This window comes from Castanea sativa, chromosome 7 (assembly GCF_040712315.1).
Source record: "Castanea sativa cultivar Marrone di Chiusa Pesio chromosome 7, ASM4071231v1".
Taxonomy (NCBI): Eukaryota; Viridiplantae; Streptophyta; class Magnoliopsida; order Fagales; family Fagaceae; genus Castanea; species Castanea sativa.
The window spans coordinates 9215536-9237078 of record NC_134019.1 but is presented as its reverse complement, the minus strand read 5'-3'; the positions used below and the strand labels follow the sequence as shown (position 1 = coordinate 9237078).

General features: G+C 34.3%; 2 protein-coding genes across 2 annotated transcripts; one reads left to right on the top strand and one right to left on the bottom strand.

Annotated features, from left to right (window-relative positions):
* Positions 1 to 13853: 13853 nt before the first annotated feature.
* LOC142643928 (uncharacterized) lies at positions 13854 to 14864 on the bottom strand. Its single transcript, XM_075818637.1, has 2 exons — positions 14837 to 14864; positions 13854 to 14641 (listed from the first exon to the last, which is right to left on the bottom strand). Exons 1-2 carry the CDS (start codon positions 14862 to 14864, stop codon positions 13854 to 13856), a joined length of 816 nt encoding a protein of 271 aa, XP_075674752.1.
* Positions 14865 to 15815: 951 nt separating this feature from the next.
* On the top strand, positions 15816 to 20996 carry LOC142643686 (uncharacterized). The gene is made up of 3 exons (XM_075818393.1): positions 15816 to 16343; positions 16466 to 16613; positions 20473 to 20996. Exons 1-3 carry the CDS (start codon positions 15939 to 15941, stop codon positions 20697 to 20699), a joined length of 780 nt encoding a protein of 259 aa, XP_075674508.1. The 5' UTR covers positions 15816 to 15938; the 3' UTR covers positions 20700 to 20996.
* The last annotated feature ends 547 nt before the right edge of the window (positions 20997 to 21543 follow it).

Genomic DNA, 21543 nt, shown 5'->3' with positions numbered 1-21543 from the left:
CGAAACTTTTTGTCACAATATGTCCTTATTTTGTCACCGAATACATATGGTGACGAAACAGTATTTGTCACCTTAGCTCCGTCACAGAATGTATTGGTGACGAAAATGTTTCGTCACCAATAAAAAAAATGATAGGTGACGAAATTTTTTCGTCACCAATAAAAATGATAGGTGACAAAAGTTTTTCGCCACCTAATATTTTCGTCACTAAACCTTATTTCCAGTGACGGAATATTTCATTACCAAATGTATTTTTTTTTTCCAATTTCAATAGATTAGGTGACAAAGTTTTGCGTCATCGATTTTTTTATTATTTAATTTCAATAGATCAGGTGACAAATTATTTCGTCACCAATTTCTGCTTATAGTCAAATATGACAACGAAAATTATCGTCACCAACTTTATTTTTTTATTAATATTCTTTACATTTACTTGCCATTACATTAACCTATTCATTTCTAACCAAATCCATAAAAAAAAAAAAAAAAAAAAAAAATCCATTCATTTCTAACCAGATCCATAAAATAAAAAATAAAATAAAAAACATTCATTCATTTCTAACCAAATCCATAAATAAAATCCATACAATCTAAAAATGCAATAAAGATGTTCACAAAGTAATTACAACCATTTACATACAAATAATGTCTTAGCTTCCAAACTTTACAGAAAATTATTTTAGTTCAAGTAGTCCCACAAAAGCTATCTTTTTGCCACCAATCCCATACCTGCACAAATATAAAGAAAAATACATTAATAACAAACAAGACTGCAAACCTATATCTCTAATAAGATGTACTACAACAAAAAAAAAAGATTATTATTAGTAAGACAATGCAAAAAATGTCCATAGAATATCCAAAACAAACTAAACAAAATAATCATAATGCAACATCATATGAAGCCAAACTATCAAAGAAAGAAGACCCACAACATTCTCATCAAATAAAAACCAAACCTACATTACAAACTACGGAAAAATCATAAAGAATGCAGAAAAATCCCAATTTAAAACAAAAAAAATAAAGTGAAATCCAAACAACAACTTAGCCACCATCTTAAACACAAACCCACCCACCACAACGAATAAAAAATCTAGCCAACACTTAAAAAAAAAAAAAAAAAAAAAAAAAAAAAAAAAAAAAAAACTAGCCACCACCATAAACAAAAAACCCACCACTACCATTAAACAAAAAACACAGCCACTGCCGTTAACACAAAAACCCAGCCACTACCATAAACAAAAAACTCAGTCATCACAATAAACAAAAAACCCATCACCACTATTAAACAAAAAATAAAGTCACCACCATTAACACAAAAACTCAACCACTACCATAAACAAAAAACTCAACCACCATCATTAAACAAAAAGCACAGTCACCGCCATTAACACAAAAACCCAACCACTATCATAAACAAAAAATCCACCACCACCATTAAACAAAAAACACATCCACTACCATTAACACAAAAACTTAGCTACTGTTATAAACAAAAAACCCACCACCACCATTAAACAAAAAATACAGCCACCACCATTAACATAAAAACCTAGCCCTATCATAAACAAAAAACTCAGTCACCACCACAAACAAAAAACTCATCACCACTATTAAACAAAAAACTCATCATCACTATTAAACAAAAAACACAACCACCACCATTAACACAAAAACTCGGCTACTACCGTAAACAAAAAACCCAACCACCACCATTAAATAAAAAGCACAGTCACCACCATTAACACAAAAACCCGGCCACTATCATAAAATAAAATAAAATAAAATTAAAAAAAACCCACCACCACCATTAAACAAAAAACATAGTCACTATCATTAACACAAAAACTCAGCTACTGCTATAAACAAAAAACCCAACCATCACAATAAACAAAAAACTCGTTACCAACATTAAACAAAAAACTCAGCCACCACCATAAACAAAAAACTCACCATCACCATTAAACAAAAAACATAGTCACCACCATTAACACAAAATCATAGTTACTACCATAAACAAACAAAAACCCAGCCATCACAATAAACAAATAACCCACCATCAACATTAAACAAAAAATTCAACCACCACCATAAATACAAAAACCCAACCACACAATAAACAAAAAATTCAGCCACCATCATTAACACAAAACCCACCACCACCATTAAACAAAAAAATCCAACTATCACCACAAACAAAAAACCCACCACCATCATTAAACAAAAAACACAATTATAGCACAATTGTGCTATGATACCCTCATACATATAAGAGGTTACTATAGCGTAGAGACCGGGTAATACTTGTTTTTGTGTTTCTATGCTAAAATATAACAACATATACCATATACAAGTCCCAATACTAATGCTCTTAGGTAGGCAAATAAAACACTAACCAAGATGTGTTCTAGTTGGTAGATGAGCTCCCCCCACTGCCACAAATGTCACTGTCACCCTTGCTCCTCAAATATTGATGATGCAATCCATCTTCTCCTCCAGCCTGAAGTTTGCATCCTGGAGCTCTTCTACTTAACCCTCCAGCCTGTAGTTTGCATCTTGGAACTCTTCTACTCAACCCTTAAGTTGGTGAGTATCCTGAGTTGAGGAAGATAAGACAAGAGTCCTAAGAGATGAGGAAGGCCTCATGCCAAGTCCCTTTACATAGCCAGATCTCGACTTAAGAACTATCATAGATATCTCCTCTTCGGTCAAAGGCTATGCTTCAGGAGTGGTACAATGCTCATTTTGCACTCTTAACATCTCTTGCTGTCATTTCAAATAATAGAAACCATCAGAAATATATATGTTCTAGTTTTACGAACATATATAGAATAAAAATACATATATTCTAGTTTTGCAAACTCAAGGCATGTACTGATATACACACATATGTATGTTCGCAATCAGGGTGTACCCACTGTTTTGTCTTTGAATTGAAATGGGTATCATAGTAGACTTGTGCTAGCTTAGAAATATGACCTCCATTTTTCCGTCTCTAATTATATGTTTTTCAATGTTAGAAGACAAGTTAATTAATTACAACAAGTAATATACTAAGCTTTTGAAAAATTGAAATAACACACCACCTTGTCCACCCTAACTGCAAGCGACTTGTTTCCATATCTATGAATGTGCTTGTCAACTGTTCCCTCTTTATTTTTGTTTTTAGCATTTCTTGCTGAGACCTTCTATAAAGAATAAAAACCAAGGAAATATTAGAGTTTCGACTTAATTTATATATATATATATATATATATATATATATATATATATTATAATATAAATCTACTCCACCTTCCAAATAAATATTAATCAAACAAATTTGATAGAACGAATAATCTAGTAGACATGACACCATAATAAGATCTACATAAAACATTAATTCAATGCATATATAGGTAAGGATTATCTAGGTGAAAGGTGAGAACACTTCACTTGTAATTAAAATTTTCAAAGTATTAATTACCAGCCAATCTTCATCACTCCACTTTCCATCAATTAGTTCAATCCATTTTTCTCGCGTGACATTTTTTGGTGGGTGGTTTCTTGCATATGTGCTTCCTTCATCCTTCACAAGTTTTTTATATTTTGCAAACAACTTGTTGTAGTGGCTGCTCAATAGTCGACCGCACTTTGCATTTAGAGATTTGTTCACAAGTACAAATTCTCCTTGTATATCAAATTGATCCTGCAAAGTGAGGTATGTATAAAGAAAATATCATTCCTTGAATTCAATATGCTTAGTAACAGAATCAACAATACACTATAAAATACAACATAAAATATAAAGCGATGTAATTAAAACAACAAAATCAAGCTCATGGACAACTATAAACATTTAAAATACCGCCACATTTTGAATGATTGCCTCTTTTTCACTGCTATCAACATTCTTCCAACTATAAACATTCATAGTGGACAAGTTCGTACACACTTGTACACCAATTTGGCTAGCAAACTTCCCTACATGTCCACCAACAGGAGCACAAAACTCTGGGGCAATGCGGACCGGTAGACGTCTAAGGAAACTAACATGAATTTCCATTATTTTATTTTAATTTTGATATGCAAACTTGAATTTCCATTAACACTAGCAGACTGCCAAAAAAATTGTGCACAGATTTAGCTTATTTGTTAGAACCCTAAACAAAACTGAAATACTCTGACCATAAAATTTTTAAAAACAATGACTTTAAAATTTCCATATAATCAATAGGGAAAGACTCTATTACCTTCTTCAATACCAAAATCTATGTCCTAAAATCATCACCCTCTCTAATCCCAAAGTCAATGAGAGAGACAGGATCGATGAGAGAGAGAGCTTACCAGTCTTTTTGAGAGGCTAAGAGGCGTGGGTCTGTCAATGAGAGGAGAAAGAGTAACGGTATTTTGTTTATCCATATAAAAATGAGCAAGAGTGGTACAGCATTTAGGTTTCTTAGGCTCTTCCTCTAAGATTTTGCCACGTAATTTTTTTCTTATGGAAGAAAGTGTATTTTTAAAGTTATGTAGTCACAAGAAAAAATCTAAAATACTATACATAAATTCTATTCAATAAAAAATAATAATAAAAAAATCCAAAAAATTTAGAACCCGCCTCAAATTTGGGCACGGCGCAAAAAGGAAATCAAAAAAATTCACTACGCATTGTTTACAAACTAAAGTTATTGAACGTCTACCTTTAGATTACAAACTATGCGCTTCCTTGCTTTGCTAGTCTGCCAGTGCAGCAGTGATATTTGTATACACAAATAGTCAATGAGAGCCACACCTTTGTTTTTTAGGTTTTAATATTTAATGAATAGGAGCCACACAAGTTTGACATTCTTTTATGCCTTTAGATTTTGTTTTATTTCCAACACTGTACATTATAATACTTTTTTTTTTGGGTTAAGTGTACATTATACTATGTACTACTATTCAAAAAGATTATAATATATATATATATATATTTATATATATATATATTTATATATATATATATATTACCACTACTACTTGATCATTATGATTTAGCATTGATATTCACATAATTTAGTTTTTTTTTTCTTCTTATAATAATTATTATTAGAAAAAACAATAGTAGTTTTAAGTAATTAAGTTAATAAATTTAAACACATTTTTTATGTGTTATTATAAACTACAAAAACTTGAATTTAGACAATTGATTGATGACATGCCTATTAATCTTTGATCACCTTTAAAATTTGTGAACATGAAAAACATATGAAGATAATGTAATCTAACGGAAAATTTGTCAAATTTCACATCGAATTAAGAAATATAGGACTGGACTCAAGTTACATCTGATGTAACTCTAAAAAATATTACACCACCTAATAACTTATTATTGAATTCATATTTTGAAAATCCAATCGTTGGATTACATGTTCTCTATGTTCTTAACATGTATGCCAATTTTCATGCCAATCGGGTGTAATTTGTCATTTGATCTTTAAACTCATCTTTTATGCGTTATTTTAAACTACAAAAACTTAAATTTAGACAATTGATTGATGACATGCCAATTAATCTTTGATCACCTTTAAAATTTGTGAGCATGAAAAACATATGAAGATAATGTAATCTAACGGTAGATTTGACAAAATTCACATTGAATTAAGAAATATAGGGCTGTGTTCAAGTAACACCTGATGTAACTCTAAAAAATAATACACCACCCAATAACTTATTATTGAATTCATGTTTTGAAAATCCAACCGTTGGATAACATGTTCTATATGTTCTTAACATGCATGCCAATTTTCATGTCAATCGGGTGTAATTTGTCATTTAATCTTTAAACTCATCTTTTCAGCGTTATTTTAAACTACAAAAATTTGAATTTAGACAATTGCTTGATGACATGCCTATTAATCTTTGATCACCTTTAAAATTTATGAGCATGAAAAACATATGAAGATAATGTAATATAACGGTAAATTTGTCAAATTTCACATTGAATTAAGAAATATAGGTCTAGGTTCAGATTACACTTGATGTAACTTTAAAAAGTGTTACACTACCCAATAACTTATTATTGAATTCATATTTTGAAAATCCGACCGTTAGATTACATGTTCTATATGCTCTGAACATGATGCCAATTTTCATGCCAATCGGGTGTAATTTGCTATTTGATCTTTAAACTCATCTTTTAAGCGTTATTTTAAACTACAAAAATTTGAATTTAGACAATTGACTGATGACAAGCCTATTAATCTTTGATTACCTTGAAATTTTGTAAGCATGAAAAAATTATAAATATAATGTAATCTAAAGGTAGATTTGTCGAAATTCACATTGAATTAAGAAATATAGTTCTGGGTTTAGGTTACACCTGATGTAACTCTAAAAAATGTTACACCACCTAATAAGTTATTATTGAATTCATATTTTGAAAATCCAACCACTGGATTACATGTTCTATATGTTCTTAACATGCATGCCAATTTTCATGTCAATCGGGTGTAATTTGCCATTTGCCTTTAAACTCATCTATTATGCATTATTTTAAACTACAAAAACTTAAATTTAGACAATTGATTGATGACATAACTATTAATCTTTGATTACCTTTAAAATTTGTGAGCATGAAAAACATATGAAGATAATGTAATCTAACGGTAGATTTGTCAAAATTCATATTGAATTAAGAAATATAAGTCTGGGTTCAGATTACACCTGATGTAACTCTAAAAAGTGTTACACCACCCAATAACTTATTATTGAATTTATATTTTGAAAATCCAACCGTTGGATTACATGTTCTATATGCTCTGAACACGCATGCCGATTTTCATGCCAATCAGGTGTAATTTGCCATTTGATCTTTAAACTCATCTTTTAAGCGTTATTTTAAACTACAAAAATTTGAATTTAGACAATTGATTGATGACATGCCTATTAATCTTTGATCACCTTTAAAATTTATGAGCATGAAAAACATATGAAGATAATGTAATATAACGGTAGATTTGTCAAAATTCACATTGAATTAAGAAATATAGGTCTGGGTTCAGATTACACCTGATGTAACTCTAAAAAGAGTTACACCACCCAATAACTTATTATTGAATTCATATTTTGAAAATCCAACCGTTTGATTACATGTTTTATATGCTTTGAACATGTATGCGAATTTTCATGCCAATTGGGTGTAATTTACTATTTGATCTTTAAACTCATCTTTTAAACATTATTTTAAACTACAAAAATTTGAATTTAGACAATTGATCGATGACATGCCTATTAATCTTTGATCACCTTGAAATTTTGTAAGCATGAAAATATATAAAGATAATGTAATCTAACGGTAGATTTGTCAAAATTCACATTGAATTAAGAAATATAGGTCTGGGTTTAGGTTACACCTGATGTAACTCTAAAAAATATTACACCATCCAATAACTTATTATTGAATTCATATTTTGAAAATCCAACCATTGGATTACATTTTCTATATGCTCTTAACATGCATGCCAATTTTCATACCAATCAGGTGTAATTTGTCATTTAATCTTTAAACTCATCTTTTATGCGTTAGTTTAAACTACAAAAACTTAAATTTAGACAATTGATTGATGACATGCCTATTAATCTTTGATCACCTTTAAAATTTGTGAACATGAAAAACATATGAAGATAATGTAATTTAACGAAAAATTTGTCAAATTTCACATCGAATTAAGAAATATAGGTCTGAGTTCAGATTACACTTGGTGTAACTCTAAAAAGTGTTACACCACCCAATAACTTATTATTGAATTCATATTTTGCAAATCCAACCATTGGATTACATGTTCTATATGCTCTTAACATGCATGCCAATTTTCATACCAATCGGGTGTAATTTGTCATTTGACTTTAAACTCATCTATTATGCGTTATTTTAAACGACAAAAATATGAATTTAAACAATTGGTTGATGACATGCCTATTAATTTTTGATAACCTTTAAAATTTGTGAGCATGAAAAGCATATGAAGATAATGTAATCTAACGGTAGATTTGTCAAAATTCACATTAAATTAAGAAATATAGAGCTAGGTTCAAGTTACACCTAATGTAACTCTAAAAAATGTTACACCACTCAATAACTTATTATTGAATTCATATTTTGGAAATCTAACCGTTGGATTACATTTCCTATATGTTCTGAACATGCATGCCAATTTTTATGCCAATCGGGTGTAATTTGCCATTTGATCATTAAACTCATCTTTTATGCGTTATTTTAAACTACAAAAACTTGAATTTAGACAATTGATTGATGACATGCCTATTAATATTTGATCACCTTGAAATTTCTTAAGCATGAAAAACATATGAAGATAATGTAATCTAACGGTAAATTTGTCGAAATTCACATTGAATTAAGAAATATAGGTCTGGGTTCAAGTTACACCTAATGTAATTCTAAAAAATGTTACACCACCCAATAAGTTATTATTGAATTCATATTTTGAAAATCTAACCGTTAAATTACATGTTCTATTTGTTCTTAACATGCATACCCTGCCAATCGAGTGTAATTTACACATTATTTTCCATTTAACTAATTAAATCTAACCCAAACCTAACTTAACCAAATTATTATGGATAAAGTCCAACCCACTCAATTACCCAATTATCAAAATTACCAAATTGCCTCTAAAACTTGTAAATAACCAAAGTACTCCTAAAATCCTCTAAAATTGCCAAAATGCACCCTAAACCTAAAAAATGACCGAAATATCTTTAAAATCATAAAATTACCAAAATACACCTAAAACTTAAAACATTACCAAAATATCCCCCGAAACTAAAAAAATACCAAAATTCACCCTAAAGCTAAGAAATAATCGAAATACCCCTGGAACCTTTAAAATGACCTAAATACCCCCCAAAACTTAAAAATGACAAAAATACGTCTTAAATCTAAGAAATGACCGAAATACTCCCCAAAACTTAAACATTACCAAAATACCCATGAAATCTAAAAATGGCCAAAATACCCTTGAAATATGAAAATTACCAAAATACCCCCCTAAACCTAAAAAATAACCGAGGATACCCTCGAAACCCAATAAAATGACCAAAATACCCCCTAAACCTAAAAAATGACCAAAATAGCCAAAAATTATAAAAATGAGTATTTTTGTCATTTAGGGGTATTTTGATCATTTTTAGGTTTGAGGGCATTTCGATCATCTTTTAGGTTTAGGGTGTATTTTTATCATCGTATAGGTTTTAGAGCCATTTTTGTCATTTTATAGGTTTCAGGGGTATTTTGGTCATTTTAGTGGTTTTTGAGCATATTTGTTGATTTTATAAAATTGGCTTTGGGTAGGGTATGGATATCTATGGATAAACAAACTGGGTATATATGGGTATACCTTGCCCATGACAATCCTTAATTATTTGTAAACAATAGGTGACAAACACTTATTTTGTCACCAAAAACACCTCCATCTTAATATTGGATGATGAATTTGGAATTTCATTACCTCCGGTTAGTCTTTGGTTAAACAATAGGTGACAAAAATTTATTTCGTTACCAAAAACACCTACATCCTAATATTGGGTGACGAATTTAAAATTTCGTCACCTCTGGTAAGTCTTTGGTGACGCGAATATTTCGTCACCCTAGGTTTGCCTTTTTTTCATGACCTATAGTGACAAAATATATATTTCGTCTCCAATTTGTACATTTTTGGTGACGAAATATTGATTTCGTCACCAATTGGTACATCTTTGGTGACGAAATATTGATTTCGTCACAAATTTTAATATTTTTATAATATTTGGTGACGAATTCTTCTTTTCCTCACTAAATGTTATCATTTGGTGACGAAATTGTTTATCCTCACTAGATTTTGTCACCATAGCCCACTTTTGTTGTAGCGTGGTCCGAGGATCCAAGCATGATCGAGTTTCAGTTTGATACTTAGAAAAATGAACTGAAGTGTTAATTTCCTCAAAGTAGATGATCCGAGGACCAGACATAACTAAGGTTTCGTTCAACACTTAATAAAAATATCAATTTATATAAGGTATGTGGTTTGAGGATCCAAGCATGACCAAGTTTCAGTTTGATACTTAGAAACATAATTACCAACACAATACAATGTCAACAAAAATAAAATGGCAGAAATGCCTTTCATTAATAATAATACCTTTGTAGGTTGTTTACATTCTAGGTACGTTGTACAACCTTTTCATCTAAATCTTCAAAATAATATGCCCCTATACCAGCTACCGAAATGATACGATAAGGTCCTTCCCAATTAGGTCTTAATTTTTCCCATGCTGGGTTTTTAGCAGTACCCAAAACTTTCCTCAATACCAAGTCTCCTGGTGCTAGTGGCCTTAGTTTCACATGAGAATCATATCCTTGCTTGAATTTGTGTTGATAATAAGCTAGCTGTACCATGGCATTTTCTCGCCATTCCTCAACTAGGTCTAAGCTTTTTTCCAATAAATTGTCATTATTGCTTGGGATGAAAGAGCTCGTCCTCAATGTTGGAAACCTAATTTCCAGAGGAATCACAGCATTGGCTCCATAGGTCATAGAGAAGGGTGTCTCCCTAGTGGATCTTCGAGGTGTAGTTCGATACGTCCACAAAACATGTGGCAATTATTCCACCCACCTCCCCTTAGTATCATCCAATCTCCTCTTGAGCCTATTAACTATAACTTTATTGACAGCCTTAGCTTGCCCATTCCTCTGTGGGTATGTTGGAGTGGAATATCTATTCGTGATGCCTAGATCATAACAATATCTCCTGAAGGCCTTACTATCAAACTATAGGCCGTTATCTGAAATAAGAGTATGAGGAATTCCAAACCTGGTAACAATGTTTTTCCAGACAAATTTCTTCGCATCCACATCCCTAGTGCTTGATAAAGGCTTAACTTCAACCTATTTAGTGAAATAGTCTGTTCCAACAAGCAGCCACCTCTTATTCCTTGCTGCTTTTGGGAAAGGTCCCACAATGTTTAAGCCACATTAAGCAAAAGGCCAAGGACTAGAAAGAGGATTAAGGACACCACCTGGTTGATGGATATTGGGAGCAAATCTCTGACATTGGTCACATTTCTTTGCATAATCCTATGACTCTCTCTGCATATTGGGCCACCAATATCCTTATGTAAAAGCTCTATGAGACAAAGACCTTCCTCTTGTATAATTCCCACAGATCCCTTCATGTAACTCTTCCAAAAGTAACTTCGTTGCTTCAGGGTGTATACACAGCAAATATGGTCATGAAAAAGAGCGTTTGTATAAATTTTGGTACTCGGACAGCCAGAACCGAGGTGCCTTTCAGCGTACCTTATTTGCTTCAGATTTCTCCTCAGGCAAGATATCATTTTTAAGGAATGACACTATAGGATCCATCCAGTTGGGTCCCACCCTAATTTGATGAATTCGAATGGTGGTGCCATTATTCGTTCCACCGGGTTTACACAGATCTTCAATAAGGATGACTCAAGGTAGGCTTTGTGCCGATGACGTCACAAGGGTAGCTAGGAAGTCAGCATGGGTATTTATACTTCTGGAGATATACAACAAGCTAAAAGATTCAAATTTTGATTGTAAATACTTGGCCCGGGTTAGGTACTCTTGCATTCTCAGATCTCTAGCCTCTAACTTTCCATCCATCTAGCCCACCAGTAATTATGAATCTGAGAATATTTGCACTGTTTTTCCACCCATTTTCTGAACCATATCCATTCCGACCAGTAAAGCTTCATATTCTGCCTTATTGTTGGTGGCTGAGAACCCCAATCTCAAGGATTTTTCAAAAGTAATTCCCTCAAGGGACACCAAAACTACCCATACCAGATCCTCTCTGATTTGCTGCTCCATCAACATACACTTTCCATATCAAAGGTTCCTTGCACGAAACCATGCCAATTGATTTTCCATCCATGTCCAACCTTTTAGCATTCTCTTCTAATGAAGGCTCAGCAAACTCTGCCACTAGGTCAGCAAGGACCTGACCCATTATGGAGGTGCGAGGCATGTATTTGACATCAAAAGCCCCTAAGATGGAGCCCCATTTGACAATCCTTTCCATATAGTCAGCACTTTGAAGTATAGACTTAAGGGGAAACTGAGTTAAAACGACAACTGTATGATATTGGAAGTAATGGGGAAGCTTATGTGTAGCATGCACCACTGCTAGAATCGCTTTTTTCAACGGCAAATAATACACCTCGACCTCATGTAAAGATTTGCTCATGTAATAAATTGGCCTCTGCACCCAGTTATCAACCCGTATCAGAACTAAGCTAACGGCATGACTAGCCACAGTAATATATGCGAACAAAACCTCATCAATCTCTAGCCGAGACATAATGGGTGGTTGCGAAAGATACTCCTTAAGCTGTTGAAAAGCTAAAGCACACTTCTCGGTCCATTCAAATCCCTTTCACTTATTCAGCAACTAGAAGAAAGGCCATCTATCTGCGGACCGAGAAATAAACCAGTCAAGGATAGCAGTCATCCCTATCAACCTCTGAACCTTTTTAGGATTCCGAGGTGGCTGTAAGCCACTAATCGCCTTGACTTGCGCAGGGTTAACTTCAATTCCCCAATGAGCATATAACCTAGATATTTGCCAGATCCCATGCCAAAGGAGCATTTGGAAGCATTAAGGCGCAACTTGTACCTCTTTAGCGCCTGAAAAGTATCATTTAGGTCTTCCACATGCACATAAACCATTTTACTCTTCACCACCATGTCATCCACATACACTTCAATAGTTTTTCCCAACTGTGGCTCAAACATTCTGGTCATCATCCTCTGATAAGTAGCTCCTGCGTTTTTCAAACCAAAAGGCATCACTTTATAATGATAATTTCTTGTGGGGAGTGACAAAGATTGTCTTCTTCTGATCACCCAAGGCCAAAGGTATTTGGTGATAACCTTGAAAAGCATCCAAAAAACTCATCTGAAGATGCCCAACAGTAGCATCCACCAGCTGGTCTATACGAGGCATTGAGAAAGAATCTTTTGGACAAGCTTTGTTCAGGTCTATGAAGTCTACACATATCCTTCACTTTCCATTCTCCTTTTTTACTACCACTGTATGAGCCAACCATTTAGGATAGAACACCTTTCTGATAGCACCAGCCTTTTTGAGCTTGAGTACCTTTTCTTTGACGGCCTCATAATGCTTTTTAGATGATCGCCGAGGTGGTTGCCTCTTCGGCACCATAGCTGGATTGACATTCAAATGGTGACAAATGAAACTAGGGTCAACCCCGGGGGCTTCATAAGCATTCCATGCAAATACATCCATATTCTTCTTCAAAAACATAACCAGCTCTGCTTTCTCTTCAGGTGGCAACTGAACTCCCACCTGAAAGAATTTTTCAAGGTCGTCATTCATAAAAACCTTCTTTAATTCTTCACACGTAGGTTCTTCTACCGTTGGTACCTTGGGCGTGGCCAGAGGCGTTGATTGCTATGGCCCTCCCTTAGCCAAGGCCGAGGACTCTGGCCCAAGCTGATGCAGAATTGCAGCCGCCATGCATTGTCTAGCCACATATTGACTCCCAATCAATTCCTCGATCTAATCCCCATAAGGAAATTTTACTTTAACATGTAGAGTTGAGGACACGGCACCCAGAGTATGCAACCAAGGTCTTGCCACAATGGCCGTGTAGAGAGAATAGGCGTCTACTACAATGAAATCCATGTTTACCACTTCTGGGCCAGATTGCACAGGTAACCTAATTTGCCCCTTTGGTATGACAGTCTTCCCTTCAAAGCTTATTAAGGGCGAATCATAAGCCGTAAAATCCTCAAGCTTTAAGTTTAGCCCTTTGAAGTCAAGGTACATGATATCTGCACCACTACCCTAATCAACCATTAACCTCTTCACATCGTAGCCCCCTATCCTCAGCGTAACCACCAAATGTGGTTGGATAGTCCCGATCTTGTCCTCTTCTGAGAAACCTAAAATTGGTAGGATATTCCCTTTCATCCTCTTCGGCTTAGATCTAGAATCCTCGGTCAGGGTCCGAGCTACAGACATCACTCTAGAAGGATGAGAGCCAGTTCTTCTAGGTGCAGCAAAAATAACATTGATCGTACCCAGAGGAGGCCTTAATGAAGTGCTGCTCTGGTTCACTGCCCCTGAATGGTTTCTTTGCCTATTAGGCCGATACAAGAATTGCTTTAACCTTCCCTCTTTAACCAACTGCTCCAAATGGTTCCACAGAGTCCAACAATCCTCAGTGGTATGACCCCTCTCTTGGTGATACTGGCAATGAAGGTTCTGATTGCGCCTCATGGGGTCCCCCGCCATCTTATTGGGCCACTTGGAGTATGGTTCATTCTTGATTTTCTCCAACAACTGATGCACCAGTACCCTAAAGACAGTATTAACCACTTGAGGAGTGTTAGGGCCAGTTTGCCTGGCAAAATCTCTTCGAGACCTATTGTTGTTGTATTTATCCGACTTGAAATCCCTCCTCTCTTGAAGGATAACCTTCCCATTTCCCTTACCTTGCTGTTGATCTTCCTCAACCTTTTTATATTCATCAATGCAATCCATGAGCTGACGTACACTCCTTATAGGCTTTTTGGTCAAAGATTTCCTCAAGTCGTGCTCTGCAGGTAGGCCGACCTTGAAGGTCCTTATCGCTACATCATCAAAGTCCCCATCAATCTCAACGTTATACCCAAGGAAAAGTTTATATGACAGAACTAGTCCTCGGACATAAGCCGAAGATAATTTATATTATCTCTTCTAATCTCTTCCAAAGATAGGTTACAATTATGGATTTTGATGTCTCCTCCTTTTTCTCCTCTCCTGAATGTCCATTCTCCCTTTTGTACCATACTCCTCCTTCTCAGCATCCTCCATGCCAAGGTTAAATTGCTGGTTTAGATACTTGTCCCATCTACCACCCCTCAAGTCTTTGAAGGCAGGTGTAAGGCTAAACTTTGATGCTCATGTATCACTTCCCCATTAATGCGGCCAGAGAAGCAGTTGCAGAGCATTCAATGCGGGGTTGTGATAACAGCTTTATCGTAGATATTTCACCGCCCTTCTTCTTATCTTCCACATTTACCATGCTTACCCTTACCTATAGGATCTTCTAGAATATTAACTGTGGACGTTAACCAGCCCTTCTCATTTCTCGGCTTTACATAGCCAATGACATATTCTTTCTCAGACTATCTTCTCGGATATAATTGTTCATGTATCACCTCTTTATTTATTAGTATTGCTTTGTGAGTTGACATTCTTACATCCTCGGACCATTCAATATACTCGAATTGGGCCTTTAGCCCAACAAGTACTCTTGGGCCAACCCCAAACATATTCCTAGGCCCATTGACCCTATATAATATATTGATTATTATTTTAAGAAAGGTAATAGAATTTTTTTTAGGAGAAAAGTTAACGGATGCATTAAGGTATTGGTTTAAAAAATATTTTTTTGAATTTTCTTTTGAGCAGATTTTTAAAAACTTTTTATGGAAAATAAAAGGATAATTGACTTTTTTGACATTTTTTAAAATATTTTTCATGCAATGGTCCATTAACAAATATCCTAAAGGTATCTATTAACATGAACAATTTTTTTTTAAAAGCTTTGATTTAAAAATATTTTCTTTTATATTTAACAATAAAAATATTAATGAATACTTTAAAAGTATTTGTTTAAAAACTATTTTTAAAAATATTTTATAAAAAATTGATAAAATAATTAATTTTATTAATAACTTTTTATATTTTCCGTTAAAAAATGTTATCAAAACTTTGCAGGGTTTACTAAAAATTGCAAGCACCCGTTAAGGTGAACCATTTAACTATACGAAGATAGGTGATAAATTAGGGAGATTTTTGAGAACACTAAAGCCTCTACCACACGAACAAAAGCAAGAAAACATGACCAAACTCAGAAAATATTTCTTCTACCATTAATCCTCAATGGCGATCCCATGTGCATCATCTCTGAAGATATTTCCTCTTTCATCGTTCTCTCGTTGTTTTCCTCCTAAAGCTGATCATGATTCCTCCACCTTTTCTTCATCACCATCACCATATGTCCCCAAGACTCATTCTGAAAAGCCTTCCAAACTCATAAAAAACTCTTTCAACTCCTCCTTTCGCCTTTCATATCGATTCTCTGCTGTAGAAGACGACTATGATGATGATGATGACACCAGTGATAGCTGCAGCTTTGACGAAGCTGTCATGCTTTTCAATGACAGAGAATACTATAAATGCCATGACTATCTTGAAGCTCTCTGGAACATGGCCCAGGAGCCTACCAGAACTCTTATTCATGGCATTCTCCAATGTGCTGTAGGATTTCACCACCTCTTTAACCAGGTTGGTACTTCATTTGTAGGTTTAGCTTTATTAATTCATTGGTTTATTTTATTTACTTTCTTTGTTCTTATCTTTTTTTTCAAAATTTGGTTATTGGGTTTTGATGGCTTGTGGTCAATTAGAACCATAAAGGAGCCATGATGGAGCTAGGAGAGGGACTCTGTAAGCTAAGAAAGATGAATTTTGTGAGTGGACCATTTCATCAGTTTGAGCAAGAGATTTCTGCAGTTCTGGATTTTATTTACCAGACCCAGATTGAGTTAGCTGCCTGTGAGTGAATCTTTATCCAACTCTTTTTTTGGCTAATAAGTGTATATCCTATTTCCATTGCTTTTAAGTTTTAAGTTATTATTGCAGCTGGCTTCACATTAGATAAACAACAACATAAATAATAATCCTATGGTTGTCAGTCTTGTGACTAGTTGGTTAGACATTGGGATTCAATTGGAATTTTAGCTCTTTTATTTATTTATCTTTTTCAGAAACAATAGGATTTTAAGCAATGACGTCGGCTGTATAATCAATTTTGTTTATCATAAAACTAAAACACCAATTAATTTTTAGTGTAGATGAGATTCGAAGTTTCGAACCTAAGTCCCTTATACAGTTGGAATTGCAGCTTTAAGGTCCATGAATATACACAAATTAGTTGTCTTCCTTGAAAACCTTGGCCTTGAATTCATTATTGTGTGTTTGTCTTCATTTATCAGAAACCACATAAAAGACCTGAACTTTATACAATGTTTCATAGTAGGTATTAAGTATTTATATTTGTCAATTAAAGACTTGAATTAAATCATTTCAATTTAAGACCTCTATCTATTTCTATTAATCTAAACAGTAACAGAGCAGATAAAAATGGAAAAACCATTTATTAAATTTTGCATTTCACCTAAATCCTTGTTAATAAATCAATTTGATAACCATTGATCAAAAAGAGTAGTAAGAGAAAGTTTCACTAAGAGTGAGAAAGTGATTACCAATATTTTTAAACAATAAAATCTCAGAAGATTGAATTTATCAAACAACTAAAAAGATTAAGGTGGACAGAAAAAAAAATAAAGATTAAGGTGATTCAAAAAAAAAAAAAAAAATGAAGAAGAAGTCTTTTAAAATTTAGGGGGGTGGGAGGGAACAAAGTTTCTCTTCAAACTAATTTGGAGAGAAACTTTTCAAACTTTTCAAATATCTCTTTTTTTGTGTGAATTTTGAAAATCTAACCGTTGAATTTTATGTTCTATATGTTCTTAATATGCATATCAAATTTTGTTCAAATTGGATACTATTTACTATTTGATCAATAAACTTATTTTTTACCCACAATTTTAAATCATAAAAATTTGAAATTTTAATATTTGTTTGATGAGATAGTAATTGGTCTTTGATCTTCTTGAAATTTTACATGCATGAAGAATATAATAAGAACATGTAATCTAACGCTTAAATTTTCAAAATTCACGCTCAATATAGAGATATATGAGGAGTTTGTAGAGTTTCTCTCCACACTAGTTTGGAGAGAAACTTTGTTCGGTGGGAAGGGTGGAATGAGAACGAGTAGAAATTAAAAGATTGGGCTTTAGTGCCCGTTTGGATCCGCGTTTCCACAGGTGTGTTTGCGTTTTTTTTTTTTTTTTTTAAATCCAGCGCCTGGTGCACTGTTCATGTCCCATGAACAGTGGACCAAGACATATGAACAGTAAAAAAAAGAGTGAACAGTGTTTTTTCACACATTAAAAAATTATTTTACTACAATATTTTCAGTTTTCAGCAATAAGTTCTATCCAAATGGACCCTTAATAAGTTGGGTGTATATGGAAAGATAGGCCAGGGTTATTATGGGCAATTCGGGTTGTAATGAGTCAATTTGGGCTTTTTCTTTGTCAATATGTGTCTAATCTAGTAATCTTTGGTCTTTCGGTTTCTTCTATATGGGACTCAAATAAAACTGGAGCTTAAATGGAGAGTTAAAGATGGTTGATCTTGGTAATTAACCATTTTATGTTGTGTAATTAGCATTAACAAATGATATGAAGGAAATAGATATTTACACTATATATATATATATATATAGAGAGAGAGAGAGAGAGAGAGAGAGAGAGAGCATCTAAATCGGATTTTGTTTTTACCATGTTATTTAGTCATAACTCAATGGAGAACCCTGCATACGGCCTAATTGTACTAACCTCAACTCCTTTCCACGTCCTCCAAGTCTCAACAATGAATTCAAAGGCTCTTTTTTATTAGGGTTTTGATTATCTTACATTTACTATTTTACAATTTTTTTTTACATCCACTTTTATGTGTTAAAGTATGGACATTCCCGCATAAATGATGGATATGCTTGTGAAATAGTGAATATAATTAATTTTTTTTACATCCACTTTTATGTATTAAAATATAAACATTCCCACATCAATTATAAATATGTTTGTGAAATAATGGATATATATCTTCTTCTTTTTTTTATATGAAAACTTCATCTATCATTCATAATGAAATTGAAATACAACAGAGGAATCTTTCAATACACATTTCAAACACTACAATCGTTTTGGATCAATTGAAAGATCATAGGAGGATAGGTCCCTTTCCAAACTTGAGAAACACCTCTTCTTCTGGCCTCCTGCGCTAGTTCATGTGCAACTCTGTTGTACATCCTTTTCACATGATTGAAGCTCCAGCTGTTGAAACCGTTAAGGAGAAGGGAGATATCATGAACTAAGTGACCAAGGCAGCCACCTGTTTCTCCCTTTTCCACACTTTGAATTGCAACCAATGCATCAGATTCTATAATAACATTTAAAAGTTCCATCTCCTTAGCAAGCAGTACACCAGCTTCTATGGCTAAGATTTCCACTTCCACCACTGAGAACAAACCAGCAAGGTACTTCGACCAAGCTGCTATCACCTTCCCCTCGGAATCTCTAATGACCACTCCAACCCCAGAGTTTCTTCCTTTCTCAGCAGTAGCCCCATCGACATTGATTTTATAAATTCCACCAGGAGGAGCTTCCCAGTTACTGTTCACCACAGAAAGCTGCTTCTGCTGGATTCTCCAGTTTGCTTTGAATTCTCTTAGATATCCCATAGCAAAGTTCCAAATCTGTTGAGGGTGTTGGCAAATGGTCTCAAACACTATCTGGTTTCTGTTAAACCAGATTGCCCAGGCTGTCACAAAAAAGATTTCAAGGTCCATGGAATTCCCAGAGGAAATAATTCCTAAAGCAAAGTCAGAAACATCCCATTGATTTGTCACCATATATACAGGGCAATCCTTCCAGCAGCTCCACACTCTTTTAGCAATATCACAAACAATCAGTGCATGAGAAATGGATTCTGGAGCTCCATCACAACCAGGACAAAGCATTCCTTTATTAATTCCTCTTGACTGCAAGTTAACCATAGTAGGGAGCCCATTAACACAAGCTCGCCAAGCAAAAATTTTTACCTTCTCTGGGATGTTCAAATGCCAAATCTTTTTCCAAAGATTAGCTCTGGTGTCCCCTCCTGAGCATTCCCCTTCTTCTTCATTATCCACCACCTTTAGTGGTATATAGTAAGCACTCTTCACTGTGAAGTCGCCTTTTCTGTTGCCCACCCAAATAATCCTGTCTTCCGGAAGATTAGAGCTTAGAGGCATGTTTAATATTGTGGTTGCCTCAAAAGGAAGGAAAATGGACCTGACCAAATCAGCTTTCCAACTCCTAGTTTCTTTGTCAATAAGTGCTGACACCATAGGAAAGTCTCCAAACAGCTTTGGGGGGGAAATAACCTTATATGTTGAGGGTGTAGGCATCCATTTATCCTAATAAGTGCTGACACCATATTAGGGTGGATATATATCAATGCTTAAGTACTATAAGAAAAGTATCTATTATCCTATATAGACCAAATTCAATGGCTATTCAGTGATTGATCCCTACAACAAAGGAACAGCACCAATGATGTGGATTGTTGTGGTTGGGCTAACTAGGACACATTATTGGAATTGGATGTTGACACATTACAATTGATACGCTCCTAACATTGTAACTAATCAATCTGTGTTTTTTTGTTGTAATAAATCTAACACACTACGATCTTATTGGTATGAAGGAAATGGCTGATTATATTTCCTGCATTTTGACAGGTACTGATGATCTTTGTCTTACAATGGATCAATCAGAGAGATCATACCAACTTCTGGGGGGCTACGGCGCTGGACAACATCTATATAGTCTTCAAAGTGACCCTAATCAAATAGTGTACATTATGTTCTGCCCCCAGAGGTCTTATGGTACCAATATGGCACCAAGGGTGAAGCTTCCGATCCTTAATGCAACCAAAGAACACCTCCTGGCCTTCGATTATAGATGAATTTATGCTTAAAGCAATCATGTAGTTTTTTCTTCTTTTTTGTTGATAAACAACAATTATGTAGTTATTGTAGATATTAGTTGGTTGAATGGGCTTAAGATTGGATCCCACTTACAGTAAGGTAGATTTAGGGCATTTTATACTCACATCTGTTATTTCCCATCCATTTTTATGTTTTAAAATATAGATATTTTCACATCAAATGTGCATATTGATGTGCACAAAATAGTGTACGTAAATGATTACTCTTCTTTTAATTGAATATTGGAATCAATCATACTCTGCCCATCCCTTTTAAATAAGCTTGAAAGCTTCCTCTTTCTAAAATTCCATTTTGGATTAAGATTACTCTTCTTTTGATTGAATATTGGAATCCAACACGTCAGAGTTGGTAGGCCCATTTATTATGATCCATCTCTAAGAACCAACAAAGAATTGGTTATGCACTTATGCTCCGCTACTTGCTGTGGATTTGGGGAATGGGAAATACATGGAAGCTACCATTGAGTATCCTTGCGACTCCACCCATATGTGATAAATGCAAGCTATTTCATAAGGTTATGGCAAGACCTAACTCCTAAGGAGTCTAGGAAGGCTAATGGTTTTGAAGATGATAGGAGCGAGTCATGGTACTGCCCTTGACAAAGTTTTCCACCAACTTGTTACAAGACATTATAATGAACATGCTTAACTCCTACACAATTTGGTCAGCTAATTAGAAACTCTAATTTTGTGGTCTTAGCAAGATGAACTCTTTTGTGTAATCAAGAAGGAACTATCCTCTTCTTGTCTATCCTTCCCTCTCCTCTCCTCTCCTCCATCTCCATCTCCATCTCCCTCTTCC